This window comes from Podarcis filfolensis (genome assembly GCF_964270895.1).
Source record: "Podarcis filfolensis genome assembly, chromosome: 15".
Lineage (NCBI taxonomy): Eukaryota > Metazoa > Chordata > Lepidosauria > Squamata > Lacertidae > Podarcis > Podarcis filfolensis.
This window is the reverse complement of record NC_139618.1, coordinates 3,136,895-3,152,793: the sequence shown is the minus strand read 5'-3', so window position 1 is coordinate 3,152,793 and position 15,899 is coordinate 3,136,895. Positions and strand designations below refer to the sequence as shown.

The following is a 15,899-nucleotide window of genomic DNA, read 5'->3' as shown; positions in this document are numbered from 1 at the left end:
CTCGGTCCCTGCTCCTGCCAACCTAGCAGTTTGAAAGCACGTCAAAGTGCAAGTAGATAAATAGGTACCGCTCCGGCGGGAAGGTAAACGGTGTTTCCGTGTGCTGCTCTGGTTCGCCAAAAGCGGCTTAGTCATGCTGGCTGCATGACCCGGAAGCTGTACGCCGGCTCCCTCGGCCAGTAAAGTGAGATGAGCGCCGCAACCCCAGAGTCGGTCACGACTGGACCTAATGGTCAGGGGTCCCTTTTCCTTTACCACCAACCTGCAGAATAGGTCATTATCTGAGCCTCAGGCCTGGGGTCAAATGCAGTTCTCTGACCCTCACTATTTGGTCCTCATAACTCTCTGCAACTCACATCCCTGACCGGCCCTGCTCCACACCTTCCTTTTGTGTTTTTGCTGGGCTGGAAATGTATCCTTGAACTCTGATCCTGCCTCTTGCTCGTCAGGATGGGAGGATAGGAAAGCAGGGTGGGGGAAACTAGCCTACTGTGCAAAGGCAAAATTTGCATTCCTTGCCCTGCCCACTTTTGCTTCTGACCCCGCCCACCAATGGAACGCAGGCGGGATTGTGCCCCTGGGGCTGAAGAACGCCCCCCCCCCCAGCCCTACCTTAGCAATTCCAGCATTTGTTGTAGCGTTGAACGTTAAGGGTGTTCCCTGAACCCAGGAGTGCTGGTGTGTCGTCGCAACAGCTTGCTTTTGTGAGGAAAGCCAGCCCCACCACAGCACCCTTCATGAGATGCATCAGGGGACAAGGCTGTGGCTTTCGTGTGCTCCTTGCAACCTTCTGTAAGGCTGCCCTCCTTTGGAAACAGTTCTGGCTACACAGATCCACCTTGTTCTCTTCAGCAGGGCTAATGGTGGAAATGTGGACACCAGGCTAGAAAGAACTTCCGGGGGAAGGGTTCTTTGCCAGGGGTTGCCAACATAATACCCTCTACCTCCTGTTGGGCTCCCAACTGACCCTTGGTCAGGGACGGCTGGGCCTCTGTCACTCCTGGGGATCTTCAGCTTCCCCCTCCGCACACCCCAGACTTTGAACCCATTAAAAAAATTATTTATTCATTGTTTCAATGACTGACCCTCCTTCACAGCTTCACTTTCCTTCCTGGCCTTTTTTCCATCTGTGAAATCAGGGACTGGGTTGGCTCTCCAGATATTGCTGGACTCCCATCAGTCCCAGCCAATGTGGCCAAGGACAGGAATGATGGGAGTTTTAGTCCAGAGACACCTGTAGAGCCCCCAGTTCCTCCCACCCTCATTTTAAAACATCAGTTTTCATTTATTCTCAAGCCTTTCAGTTTATGCCCCACTTTGTGATCTTGGCCTGCAACCGAATCCCACCGGCAACACAGCCACAATCTTCTGTTTCTTCTTGATGGTGTGTGGGGGCCAAGTCTGTTTCTGAAACCAGCGCTTTCTAAATTTGTATTTTAGCGAGCGTTAACATCTACGAAGCGAAGAGAAACAACACAGAGACTTGCTTCGTTTCACAGCAATCTGTATTCACAGTACAATGAGTCTCGGGTGTGTCTGAAGCTTTGGACCGGGGACCATTCCTGAGAACGCCCCAATCCTTCACACGGACAATGCAGATGCACAGACCTTTTATAAACGTGCCAAAGTCCTTTCTCTGCATTGGCTTCGTAAAGTACATTCTGAGCGAGGGCGTGGGAGGCAGCACCTGTGATTGCGCAAGTGAGCATTTTAGACATAGGCTACCGGTATGGTCCTTTCTAATGGGATGAGATGGCTCTCCCCTCACACTGATCAATGCACCACTTTTTACGTTCATTACTGAGCCTTGACATTGGGACTGCACCTCCCATCAGCCCCAGCCACATCTCCAAGGGATGATGGGAGTTGTAGTTCCACATATGGAAGGCAGGCTCCAGGGTGGATAATTGGCTTCCTTTATTAATTCTGCAAAATACAAGAACAGCCACACACCCTGGACTCTTCATAGAGAGCTTTGAAATCTAATCTACACACACACACAAATTATCCAGGGCTCCTTTGGTAGGAAGGACAGACTATGATTTTAATAATACCTTCTCTCTTTTTTTTGCCAGAGCTTGTCAGTATCTGGGATCTTGAGGGGGCCAGAAAACTTTGCGTGAAGGAGGTGGATCAGGCCCTCAGGGTGGAGACTAGCCACCCCTGGGCAAGTACCTTATTCGCTGATGTCCAGTGACATCATCATGTCAGACACAGCATCATGATGCCATCACATTCACTATGTGATCCCTGATTGCCCATGTGGCTAATTCAAGGAAGGGGAAGTAGCAGCCGGGGGGAGAATATTTGGCACAGCCCTGCATATAAATATTTAAACTTCCTATAAAAGCATCTTTGTTATGGCATTCATTGGCTATATTTTGTTCACAGTTAGCAAAGATTAATACTGAGACATGAGAGAGAAATGAGCATTCCTGTTTAAAACATCCTCTCCCCCCCCCCCCCGCCCTTCATGCACACACGCCACTAATTAGAACAGGAGTCCTAATTCTTTTTGGACCCAGGGGCACACCTGGAAATCTAAGAAACTATTGTCAGCCCCTGACCAAAAATAAATAAAGCTGACAGTGTTCAGACCCCTCTGTAAGACACTCCAAAGCACAGACGAACAGGCTGTCCCTCACCCCATTAAAAAAAGCAGGAAACCCCTTTAAAAACCCTCCAAACCTGCTTTTAAATTAAAACATAGGGGAAAGCCTTGGCAGGCCACAGACACCACAGCGAGGACCCCATCATTATAGTGACAGAGAATCTGTCAATCATTAAGGGCAGAGCCGCACTATATGGTCAAAGCATATTCACTGCACATTTAAAGCACAGGACTCCCCCCCCCGCCCCAAATATATTCCTGGGAACTGTAGATTTCGTTCCAGCACGCTTAACAAACTCCAGTTCCCAGGAATCTTTGGGGGAAGTAATGTACTTTACTGGATATGTCAAATGTGTACGTGTGGATCTGCCCTAAAAAAACAAGCATGTTTTCTCTTTCTGTTACTGAAACATTATGCGATGGAAGTCCGAAGATCTTACTCTTAATAAAGAGGAAAGCAAGACTTCTGTAAAGAAAGGGGATAAGAGGGGCGGGGAGAGGAAGAAAGTCAAAACAGTTTCTCGATTCTTGCGAAATGCGAGGATGGAAAGTTAATTTGGAAGACTGAACCCGGGAGATGGGTTACGAAACAAAAGGACACAGAGTCTTCCTTTGAAATGTCATCAAACCAGCTCACCCAGGCTGCCGGGTACGTGGGGATGACTCAGTCCTCTCGACGTGGTGATTTATTCCGTCTTTCAAAATCCTAGCGCCATCTCTTGATTTCTCAAGTTGGGCAAAACATAGCAGCCTGTGGGTTTTTTGCGCCCATTAAATGACAGAGCATAATGTCACACTGCCACCGATCTGGGTGTCAACCAAGACCTCTCTGAGGACAGAGATTTCTGCAGATCCCGCATTCAGGAACCTATCTCTGTACATAGCTTTCTTATTTAAGGGTGTGACTCTGCAGCCTGTTGCTATTTTTCCAGTGAGATCCCATCACATACCGGCAAAATCAGGCTGCACAATTTGATCCGGAGCTCTTTGGCACAGCCATACCCTAACAACCGAACATTTTGCAATAGAAGAAGTCATTTTGCTTCACGAAATGTCATCTAACCTCCCTGCCAACTAATCGGGATGAAAGCTCCATAAACAGGTCACCTCAAAGCGATCTATTTCTTGTTCACCTTATTGTCTGCATTGATGAGGTCATGAAACATTTTTCAAGACCTGCAGAAGTCCACAGAACATTTCTTCGGAGAGGGAGGGTCCTGCCTTGCCCTGCGAAGGCGTAAAATCCAGAAAATTAAAAAAAAATCCCACCTCAGTTTGTTTGGGGCCCTCCAGTTTAAAACAGGCTAATTTGCAGGAGAGAAGACTTGGCTGGATGAAAAGCAGTTGACTGAAATCTCACTAGCCAAGTGCGTTGCTCCAAGGAATATTAATATATTCTGTCTGTCAGGAATGCCAAGGATATGTCCTGATTATTCTGTCTGTAGAAGGACAAAGTCCTGGAAATAATAGTTAGCCCTACTGACTGAGGTGGATCAATCCTGCTGTATTCAAGATGGCTGCCCAACAATTGGGCCAAGATGGATGGACCTCAGGTATATTCAAGATGGCAACACAGGGGATACCTAACTTCTACCATCTCCACTGCGGAATTATATAGGCAGGTCGCTTTGGCATTTGATTTTTAGTTTTTTTAAAAAATGTTAAATCCTGTGTTGAGTGACGTAGATGGCTCAGGGTATGGCGGAACGTCACCAGAAAATAAGGCTTTGGGGAGCTGTGAAAGGCCTGGGGTTAACCGCATCCTCCTGGTCTCCATTGTCTATCCGTGAGGTAAACGATGGCTCTGGCGTCATGGATTGCTTAGTTTCCCCGGCCCATGAAGTCTTAGTGGAGTGCGGTCGCCGGTCAGTGGCCTTGGCGTTAGGTCTCAACCGTCTGCAATTGCCTCAGGTGATCCAGCCTGGAGAGGGAGTCAGAACTCTGGTCTCCGTTGATATTTGCTTCTGGCACGGGTTTCCTGTTGCAAAAAAGAAAAACAGAGAAAGAAGTCGTGGAGGGATAAGGCAATGGCATTGGCTAGAGGGGAACCCATGACTCTGGACTACAACTCCCTAACTGAGATGGCCAATGGCCACACAGGGATGATGGGAGCCGTATTCTGCCTTTGTCTGGAGGGCCACTGGTTCCTCACACCCAATGTAAGAGACGGGGCTTGAAGAACTTGTTGGAATGTATGTTTTGGCTGCAGCAATGAACTAGGTGTATTAACTTATGGTCCGTGTGTGTGGTTTGGGAGCTGCACGGTCAGGGGAAAAATGCTGTCCAGGGTTGTAAAGACTGCGGAGAGAATAATTGGGTGCATTTTTCCCACCTTGGATCAAATCTATGCTTCCAGGTGCCATAAGAAAGCTGCAGAGATAGTGCACACCCCGGAAATGATCTCTTTCAGCTTCTGCCTTCTGGAAGAAGGTACAGGGTTATAAAGACTAGGACTAAGACGCCTGAGAAACAGTTTCTATTCAAATGCAATTTTGCTTTTAAATGCAGTGTAAGGTAGTCTCTATGGGAGTATATTGTATTTAATCATGGGGTATCAGAGTTTTGAGGGACGCGGGTGGCGCTGTGGGTTAAACCACAGAGCCTAGGACTTGCTGATCAGAAGGTCGGCAGTTCGAATCCCCGTGACGGGGTGAGCTCCCGTTGCTCGGTCCCTGCTCCTGCCAACCTAGCAGTTTGAAAGCACGTCAAAGTACAAGTAGATAAATAGGTACCGCTCCGGCAGGAAGGTAAACGGTGTTTCCGTGTGCTGCTCTGGCTTGCCAAAAGCGGCTTAGTCATGCTGGCTGCATGACCCGGAAGCTGTATGCCGGCTCCCTCGGCCAATAAAGTGAGATGAGCGCCGCAACCCCAGAGTCGGTCACGACCGGACCTAATGGTCAGGGGTCCCTTTACCGTTACCTTTATCAGAGTTTTTAGGGGGCTAACCAGGCTGGGATAGCTGGGATAGCAGGCTTGTTGGTTTCTGAATGCCTGATGTTGGTTTCTGAATGCCTGATGTAGATTTTCAGTTTCGTTGTTCTGTATGGGACCATGACAATAAAGATTATCGTATTGTAGGTCAAGTCGTGTCTCGAACTAGGGACCCATTCTTCTAACTTCCTCCTCTAACTCAATGTACTTTTCAAGGGATGAAAAGGTCAGCATCCTCACCCCTTCATGGCCAAGGGGGCAGCAAGCGTTGGGTAGGTTCTGGGGGTCCATGGATGGCAGGGAAAGATCTCTAGGGTGCCCCCACAGAAACTCTGAACGGCAGTACACCAAAGCTGCTCAGGGGACCTACTCTGAATGTTGTCCCTCAGGATCAGACCAAAAGGCTCTTGCCCCCCATATCTTGCAAAATACAAATCACTTGACTCTCGCTTGCAGGGCTGGCGTTAAAAGTCAGCATCACTGGGTGCCTTCCAGGGCTCATGGTTCAACAAGGAGGCAAACTCCCGGCCTGGCCTGACTACCTCCCAACTTTCACCGCCTCCCTTGGGAAACAAAGTCAACACAGAGAGAGAAAGAGAGTCCCCCGAAGGAGGATTTGAAAACCGTCCGTTTTAACCCATTCACCTGTATGGGTTCGTGTGCTTTTAAAAATCAAAACATGCTGGTGCATTTTTAAAAAATCCTAATGCATGCGGCAAAGACTCCACATTAAGCTTTTCGTCCTCTTCCTGACTATAATATATGGTTCTCAAGGGATGCTCTCTGCTCCTGCCCAATCCAGGAGGCTTTTAAACCAACGGAAATGATGAATTATTCAGGCCCATTTCCCAGTCTTAAACCAAGGTCAATGGTTAAAGCAGCCGAGGAGCTGAATCTCCTTCCAGATTCTTTATACAGTGGTACCTTGGGTTACAGACGCTTCAGGTTACAGACTCCACTAACCCAGAAATAGTACCTTGGGTTAAGAACTTTGCTTCAGGATGAGAACAGAAATCATGCAGTGGCGGCAGCGGGAGGCCCCATTAGCTAAAGTGGTGCTTCAGGTTAAGAATAGTTTCAGGTTAAGAACGGACCTCCGGAACGAATTACGTTCTTAACCCGAGGTACCACTGTATTGTCATGAGTGTGTGGGGTGCCTCGACTCCTGGACCCCTCTTCCAATTCCTGGGTCCCAGGTACCGAATTAACCATGTTAGAATACAAGCCAGGAGCCAGCTTGGAAATGGCTTGCTAAAGATGAGTCCTTAGGTTAGTGATTTTCAACTGATGTACCTGGTGGTGCCCTGGGGGGGGGGTCTTGACTGATGGCCAGGTGTGCCATGGGTGGCGGAAGCCACAGGCCGCACCAGCCTCATCTTAAATCCTCTTTACTTTCTTTCGATTTTGGTGTGGCAGCTCTATTCTTTACAGTGGTACCTCGGGTTAAGAACTTAATTCATTCCGGAGGTCCTGAAACTGTTCTTAACCTGAGGTACCACTTTAGCTAATGGGGCCTCCCGTTGCTGCTGTGCGATTTCTGTTCTCATCCTGAAGCAAAGTTCTTAACCTATTTCTGGGTTAGCGGAGTCTGTAACCTGAAGTGTCTGTAACCTGAAGCATCTGTAACCCGAGGTACCACTGTATTTCGTTTATATCTCATCTTTCCACCAGAGAGCTCAAGGTGAATGAAGCATACATGTTTCTCCCCACTATATCTTCACAGCAACCCTGCGAGGCTGAGAGACAGTAACAGTGTGTGGAGAGGGGTAGGTATCCTGACCTCCCCAGTTTCTGAGGGCCAAGTCTGGCCAGTGGGCGGGGCCACCCACTTGTCAATCGCCTGGCATCATGATGATGTCAGAGGGGGCGTTTCCCTCCCCACCTCCATGTCAACGACCAGGTGATCGGCAGGAATCCCTCAAGGTGGTTGTTTCAAAAGCCTCTGCCGCACCACACGCCCCTTTGCGCCTGAAATCAACATACCTTACTTCTTCGTATTTTTTGCCTCGGTAAAAATTGCTCTTTTGGAGGAAGTACAGCAACACCAGGTCACAGAAGAAAGCCCCCTAGGAGACAGACAAGGCATTGCTGACACAACAAATTTACACATTTTAGCAATAAATCAATAAAAAGAACTCGAGCTACTGCCCATTTCTGCCTCCAAACATGTTTGGGGTGGTTCTTTTTAAAGCACTGTATATATACGGTGGATCTACACACAGGGGGGGCCCACTAGAACTAAGTCAGAAATTAAATCGTTATAACAAAAGAAAAAAACACTATGTAAAAATGGCATATATATTTTTTTGCTCTCTGGCGCCAGCTGGTGTTGAACGTTTATAATGAATTCCAAACGTTGGGTTGGTTTTTTTTAAACTAATGTAGCTGAGACCACTGTATATTTAAAGCCCATCCCCCCGTCCCCCAAAATCCTCAGATTTATAGTTTACCTCTTACAGAGCTACAGTTTCGAGCACCCTTAACAAACTACAGTTCCCAGCATTCTTTTTTTTGGGGGGGGGGGAATGATGTGCTTTCCATGAGTTTTAAATGTATGTTGCAGATGCAGCCTAAGCTCTCACAAAACCAAAAACCACCCAAATGCCTATATTACGGAAATCCAATTGAAAAAACACATAAACATAATAAGCCGTATAGTAACAATTGCAAAGCTATTTACTCGAAACTACTTCTCAAAAATTAGATACAGTTTCTTCTAATGCCCAAATCAACATTGTGACACATTATAAGAAATTATACAGCCGATTACGCCTAAGCTCTCACAGTAGCCTAAAGAAATCAGGCAATAAAATAACACAGAGATAAAGAAAGGTCACAGTAAGCCTGCAGAGCAGAAAAGAGGAACATAATTTTGAAAATGGAAGGGATCCTGCAGGTCATTTAGACCAACCCCCCAGCTGGGAGCAGGATGAGACGACAGTGCCTCTGAATGAGACCTGATATTTCGTTGAAATCTGCTTCCCAGCCTTTGATTGCATAGCTTAGCCACTGTGATTCATGCATTGGGAACCTCACAATTGGGCTAATAAAACTTTGTGTCGGGCAAATAAAACGTTTTCAGTGTGTTTTAAGTGCAATATAAAATGTGATACTAGATGGCGCTGGTGAGCTTCATGGAAAATTCAATTTATTTTTTACAACTTTTTTAAAAAGCATTTTCAGAGCGGTTTTTATATGTGTCTAGATTCCACTGAGGTCTCGTTGTTAACACAGACCACATTCACATTGTATGTTTAAAGCACCCCGAAACCCAAAGAATCCTCGGAGCTGCAGTTTGTGGGGAGACTTCCTATTCCTCTCCCAGAGCACTTGAACAACCAATCCCTCTTCACAAGGAACTCTGGGAATCGTGGGTCTCTGGGGAGAAAATTCCAAAGGCAGGGAGCCAAAACCAAAAAGGCCCTGCACATGACTTCAGAAACATGGCTCAACCTTGGCATATACAAGCCACTAGATTCCTTTTAGTGAAATAAAGAATGCGCTTGATAAGACAATGGGACTAGCCTTTTTTGGCGGAAGCAGACAGATTTTCATGCACACAACTGGGTCAATGAAAAAATATATTGGATTCAACTCGACTTACCGCTCCCATCAGCGCAACACCGGATCCCACATTGATGACTGTCGGAATAATGTTAAATTTCCCCGCCTGAAAGAAAACATGTCAAAAGATGAGAGTTGAGCCTTTAGCCAGAAGCATTTTGTTCAGGAAAGTTTTGTTTTTATGTGGGGAGCCTGGAGTTAAGGGAGAGGCAAAGTGGAGATGTGGAACTCTCTGCCACTGAATGCAGAAATGGCCACCCAAAGCGGGATGGCCTTGAAAGACCGATTCAAGGAGAGGAATAAAACTACCAATGGCTACTGCGGAGGTCAGAGAACTCTGTTGCAAACAGGAGCAGAAATTGCCCCGACTTTTGAGATCAGGAACAAAAATCACGTAAGAGTGTCAATCTTTTTTTTTTTTAGTCCGAAATCGTTATGTAAAGAATTACCGTATTTTTCGCTCTATAGGACACACTTTTTCCCTCCTAAAAAGCAAGGGGAAATGTGTGTGCATCCTATGGAGTGAATGCAGGGGGGAGGCAGGCGGGAAAAGCCCCCAAGAGCCGCACACAAGCTCCGTGCGGCTCTTGCGGGCTTTTCCCCAGGAGGGAGAAGGGACAGACTGGCCACATCAGTCCCTTCTCCCACTTCGTAGAAAAGCCCACAGGAGCCACGCACCCTTTAAAGAGCGTGCGGCTTCTGGGGGCTTCTGCGGGAGGTGGGGGAATTCCCCCACCTCCTAGAAGAGCCAGTAGAAGCCGTGCAGCCCCTTTAAGGAGCGCGCCGCTCTTGGGGGCTTTTCCCCGAGGAGGGACAAGGGACTGACTGGCCGCGTCAGTCCCTTCTCCCTCCTCGTAGAAAAGCCTGCAGGAGCCGTGCGCTCCTTAAAGGGTGCGTGGCTCCTGTGGGCTTTTGCGGGAGATGGAGGAATTCCCCCACCTCCCGCAAAAGCAGGGAGAAGGTCTGGGAGAAGCGCACAGGCTGCGCACAGCCTGTCCGCTGCTCCCAGAGCTGGGGGGGGGGAATCATATATTTTTCCTTGATTTCCCCCTCTGAAAACTAGGTGCGCCCTATGGAGCGAAAAATACGGTACATGCTTTCCTGCATTGTTTTCGATGTTTCCCTGCCACTGGAATTAATTACGTTTGTTTTGACCATAGCAGATAGTGAGGGAAACAATGTAGGTTTTAGCAGAAGCCGAACTGTAGTGGAACGGAAACAGCACTGCAAAGAATGCAGCCTAGGATGAAATCTTTCCATCCTTGATGCCTGCTAGCCATGACAGCGAGATTCTCCCTCCCCTGTTAGAGACTGTAATCTTCTAAATCCCGGCTGCAGAGAGGCAGGGAAAAACTTCGCCCAGGAAAACCCCTCGGATCTGGAGTCTGCCCAGCCAAAAGAGAAAAACACGAGGCACCAAAACACATTTCCTCCTACCTTCCCGTTCACCATGACATCAAAGCGGATCCCGTACGCCTTGATCAGAGTCCGGAAATCAACATCGGCTGCGTCGCGGTAATACTTGGCAAACCTGCAATATCAGAAAGCAGAGCAGGGATGGCGTTATTTCACCTGAAATGAATTTGTTATGGGGGAGGCGGCAGGCAGTGGGGAGCAATGGGGGGTTTGGTTGTTGTTGTTGTTTTGCATCAGACCCCAGATCCTCCTCTCTCTTGCCCCACCCTTTAAAGCATATTTTGTTTCTAAACCTGTACATGTCACTTCAAGGAACATCTTAGCAGAGGAACATCTTAGAAGAAGGAAAGATAGGGAGAGGACTCAGCTACATTAGTCAAAAAACAACATTTTGAATTAATTATCAACATGCAACACCAGATGGCGCCAGAGAGCAAAAAAATTCTATGCCATTTTTACATAGCGTTTTTCTTTTGTGATAATGATTTAATTTCTGGCTTATTTACGGCGTGTTTTTTTCTCCCATGTGTAGATCTGCCCAGAAACCTCTTCTGGACTTTTGGCAATTACAATCGTATGTGTGTGTGTGTTTTTTAAAGGAAATATACTTCCTGAGGAAATGGCACCTGTCACCCACCCTTTTGGTAAGGACTTGCCTTGAAAATAAATTAACTTTTGTTTTTAAGCATTTCCCAATTCGCCGGTAGTCATTCAAAAAAATTTAAACAATCAGTCAGGCTGATGAATCAATGAATACTGAGGTTCTGTATCTACATACCTGGGAGCAACGTCCACGGTACTCAATGTTTTTAATATATATTACATTTCTTACATTTATAATTATTTCTCACAGCTTTACATCCCACCTTTTTCTCCGTGGAACTCAAGGTGGTGTACATGCTTCTCCCCCCTCCTCATTTAATCCCTGAATACAGAGCTATTCCACCTGGCCTTTAATCTGAATTCAGCCTGATCTTTTATTTCCCTTCTCTTCCCTCCCCCTCCCCTTTTATGAAGATCACCAACTCTGAGACCCCACAGCTAATTCTCCCCTGGCCTCCTCGCTGGCCCAAGTAGGACTAATTCAGCCAGCTAGCCCTGGGGATTATCTAATGCTTATTAGATGGATTTTCCCTAAATTGATTTCTGAACTTTGAATTTTATTGTTATTCGTGTTTTTATACTGTATTTTATGCTGCTTTTACAATTAAGTGTTTTAAATTTGTTGTTAGCCGCCCTGAGCCCGGTTTTTGAACCGGGAAGGGCGGGGTATAAATAAAAATTTATTATTATTAATTATTATTATTATTACAACAACCTTGCAAGGTAGGCTAGGCTGTGTGTGTGTGTGTGTGTGTGTGAGAGAGAGAGAGAGAGAGAGAGAGAGAGAGAGAGAATGAGGCTGGCTTAGGGCTACTTTGTAAAGGCTGTGACTCTGCTTGCTGCAAACATCGAGAAAATCGCCTCCCCCTCCATGTCTTGTTACCTGAAGTTGTATCCTGACGAGACGGATTTCTCTGCAAACTTGTTATCCAGCCGGCTAAAAGAATAGTGAGGATTGCATTCAGAGGGGGGCTTATCAAGGTCACAGTCCCATTCAATCTGAATTCCTATCACACCACCCTTAACGAAAGAGAGACAAAGGTTTGCTTCAGCGCGAGCTCCAGGTTAAGGTCGCAGAGCCCTTTCCCCCCCAGGAGATCCTGCGATCCCTGCTGATTCCCCCTCTCCTACTAAGGCTCCCCCCAGTGGGATATTGTCCATTCCAGTCGCCAAGAGATCTACGTGCCATCCAGGAAGCTGCCTGAACGGCAGGTCAGGAAAACAGAATTGTTTTGGCCCTTTCTGCCGCAGCATCACGGTCTTGGCTCAGCCTGCTCTGACCGCCAGTGGCTCTCTGGCAGGGCCGGATTTAGGTTTGATGAGTCCCTAAGATACTGAAGGTAATGGGGTCGTTTATATGTCCAGCTGTCCTTTGTCAACAACAAATTGTCGTTGTTTTTTTGTGTTGAATATATGCCATATCAGGGGTCAGCAAACTTTTTCAGCAGGGGGCCAGTCCACTGTCCCTCAGACCTTGTGGGGGGCCGGACTATATTTTGAAGGGAAAAAATGAACAAATTCCTATGCCCCACAAATAACCCAGAGATGCATTTTAAATAAAAGGACACATTCTACTCATGTAAAAAAATGCAAATTCCTGGGCCATCCGCGGGCTGGATTAAGAAGGCAATTGGGCCGGATCCAGCCCTCGGGCTTTAATTTGCCTACCCATGTGCTATATGGTAAGTTGTGGACCTAATAGGTATCTAAAGCCATTTGCACATGTTGCCATGCAGAATGTATAAAGGTAAAGGGACCCCTGACCATTAGGTCCGGTTGTGGCCGACTCTGGGGTTGCGGCGCTCATCTCGCTTTACTGGCCGAGGGAGCCGGCGTACAGCTTCTGGGGCATGTGGCCAGTAGGGGCTTTGAACCTGGGACCAGATGTTCTGCCACTGAGCTGTAGCTCTTTTCCCCAAAGGAAGCAGAACAGCAGGTTTCTCCATACCTCTGAGGCCATTTCCTGAAAGTTGCTCCCAGCCCATGAGACGAGGTTCCCCAGGTGGAATATGGGGCAGTAAGGATGGTCTGGTCCATAGCGGCACGTTTTCAGGTAGCTGTCATCTGTGGTGTCAAGGACGTTGGTTCTGCGTTGAGGGAGTGCAGGAAGTTCAGTTGGCAGCCACGTTTTATTTTCACTGATTTATTTAAGATCTTTCATTCTTAACAACCAAGCAGACAAACCAATTGTACGAAAATGACCACACTAATGCAGCAGCAAATAGTAACCATGTGTCCCATATACAAAACCAGTGGGGTTTTTTCCTGAGGGGACGCATACCCCTAAACAGTCTTTGTACTTTTGTCCATTTACTGTACCATATTGGCCCGAATATAAGCTGCACCTGCAAACAAGCCGCACCTTTAAAATTCAAGGGAAAAAAAGAAAAAACGACAATACCCGAATATAAGCCGCTCCCTTAAAACCATGCAGGCACTCACACCCGTTCCGTTTCACCGTATGTCTGTTTCAGCAGCGACATCGTAAAAGGCAATTTTTGTAAGGTCGCGAATTTAAGCCGCACTTTAACTTTTCATAGTCAGAATTTGGGGAAAAAGGTGAGGCTTATATTCAGGCCAATAAGATATTTATTTGCACGATTTGAACTATAAAATGGTGATTTTCTAGAGCCAAAATGAGAATATTCCTAAACATTTTTAAAGGGAAAAAAGCACTGTACAAACCCTCCAATAAACCAGACAGCCAATAAACCAATCGCTGAAAAAACTCACAATCAATTTTTTTGGGATGTGGGGAAGGAATTCCCCACGTAGGCTTTTTTCTCCAAACACTTTTTGTAATTTTACAAACCCTTTGGGGGTTCCCTGAATTCTGTTGATATCTCCCTTGTGCCATTTTGGCAAAATAATGATATGCGCTTACCAACTGAACATTGGTAATACAGTGGTACCTCAGGTTAAGTACTTAATTCGTTCCGGAGGTCCGTTCTTAACCTGAAACTGTTCTTAACCTGAAGCACCACTTTAGCTAATGGGGCCTCCTGCTGCTGCCACGTTGCCTTGCGATTTCTGTTCTCATCCTGAAGCAAAGTTCTTAACCTGAAGCACTATTTCTGGGTTAGCAGAGTCTGTAACCTGAAGCGTATGTAACCTGAAGCATATGTAACCTGAAGCGTATGTAACCTGAAGCATATGTAACCCAAGGTACCACTGTAGAGGGAATGAAAGGCGTCTCCTCTGACAAGAGCCTATTGCTCCTCCATGAATCTGGCTACTCTGATTTCAGAACCATCCGTGCCTCTAGCAGAAGCCGTTCCTTCTGCTGCGACTGCAAAAAGTTCAGCAACAGGGAAGACTGATACTTACTTGGAGAACTTGAACCGGGGGAAGCGGATGGAGTTCTTGATGTAGACGGTGAAGTTTTCGGCGTTTGCCAGAAGGGGCTTTCTAAAAGAAAAGCACAGGTTGCTTGGGTTAATGATTCTTTAAGGAAGTGTGGCACAGCTGGCCTGTATTAAAAAATTTAGAGTGGTTTTAAGTGAATAAATAAATGTGATAACTAGGACCAACTTTGGCCTGCCTTTCTTCTCCACCGGACACCAAGCTAAGATCTCGCACGTCCCACTCAGGCTGTTCCCAACCTTCAGACAACGGCCAGTCTTGACTCCTGCAGGGCAGACAAAGTTATGGGGGGGGGCGGAATCAGCTAGGTGGAATAGTTTGTGGGGTTTGTGGGAAAAGAGTAATGTTTGCTAAAATGGACAGAGCACACAGCTTTCAAGGCACTACAGAGAAGGGGAACACACAGCTTGCAGGAAACTTTTACAAACAATCACTCACTTTTATAAGGACGCGTACATTACTTATGAAATAATAAAATATTAAGGTCTTATATATATAATAAATGTTCATAAATGTACCCAGCAAACATAAATATATAAACCACATGTCTGAAACCCCACAGAAAAAGTCCTGAAACCACTTTGTTCCTCCCAAATTGACCTCAAATATTTCTCTGCAAGGTCAAAGGAAAATGGAAAAGCCTCCCCATTGTCTTTTTGTTCACAAATCCTGTCTTAAGGGTATGTCTGTATATGAATAGGGTGAGCCTGTGACCTGGCTCAGGAACATTACATTATCATTACAAAAGACTGGCCAGGCTCCCCAGGTAATCCAATCAAGTGACCATTAACAGGTAACCTGTCAGAAAGGAGATAAACAATGCACTCAGATTTCTGTTTTAGACCGCCTTTTCTGTGATGTAGGTATGATGTGTCTGCGGGGTGGTCTTGAACCACACCCCTTCTGTGGTGTATGTATGACTTTTCTGGGGGTGGTCTTGGACTCCAGGGCAGGCAATTTAAAATGTCTATATAAGGGCGGGCACACCTTGGTTCTGGGTCCTTCTCCTGCATGTGAGGGGAGCACCCTGTTGCAGTTCAATAAAGATCAGGCTTACTAGCTGCTTTGCTTCTCAATATTCTCGGGTTGGCCTCTGTTATTTTCTCTGACTGATAGAGAACCTACAAAGGACTCTATCAGGGCTCTTGTGTCCCCCATAAGGGAATAAGGGCAGATTTTTGCTTATTACACTTATTTCAGTTATCGTTCGGCATTCTGATAGCCCTCCTGCCTTTGAAAATCGGGTTGGCTTCCCCAGCGATTTAGAAGTTACCTCAAAAATATAAAATAAATTCAACAGCAGCAGAGGTAACCGTTTATAATGGAAATTTATCTCAAGGCAGAATTGCCCGTCATGCAGCAATTGTTTTCCACCCTGGCCTTTGACACTGGGGAGAGGCCTTTAGAAATT

General features: G+C 46.5%; 1 protein-coding gene across 2 annotated transcripts in view; it reads right to left on the bottom strand.

Moving 5' to 3' along the window:
• Window positions 1–1,487: 1,487 nt before the first annotated feature.
• The window catches only part of P2RX5 (purinergic receptor P2X 5), a 31,196-nt gene continuing 16,784 nt past the window's right edge, over window positions 1,488–15,899 (bottom strand). Inside the window, exons 5-12 of one of the 2 annotated variants that reach the window (XM_083587879.1) lie at window positions 14,657–14,753; window positions 14,453–14,533; window positions 13,074–13,212; window positions 12,009–12,145; window positions 10,544–10,637; window positions 9,147–9,212; window positions 7,526–7,608; window positions 1,488–4,589 (exon numbers count right to left, since the gene is read on the bottom strand). In XM_083587879.1, the coding sequence (XP_083444005.1) occupies window positions 4,493–4,589; window positions 7,526–7,608; window positions 9,147–9,212; window positions 10,544–10,637; window positions 12,009–12,145; window positions 13,074–13,212; window positions 14,453–14,533; window positions 14,657–14,753 (794 nt within the window). In that variant the 3' untranslated portion in view covers window positions 1,488–4,492. The remainder of the gene's footprint in view (window positions 4,590–7,525; window positions 7,609–9,146; window positions 9,213–10,543; window positions 10,638–12,008; window positions 12,146–13,073; window positions 13,213–14,452; window positions 14,534–14,656; window positions 14,754–15,899) is intronic. The other variant, XM_083587880.1, reaches the window with a different exon arrangement.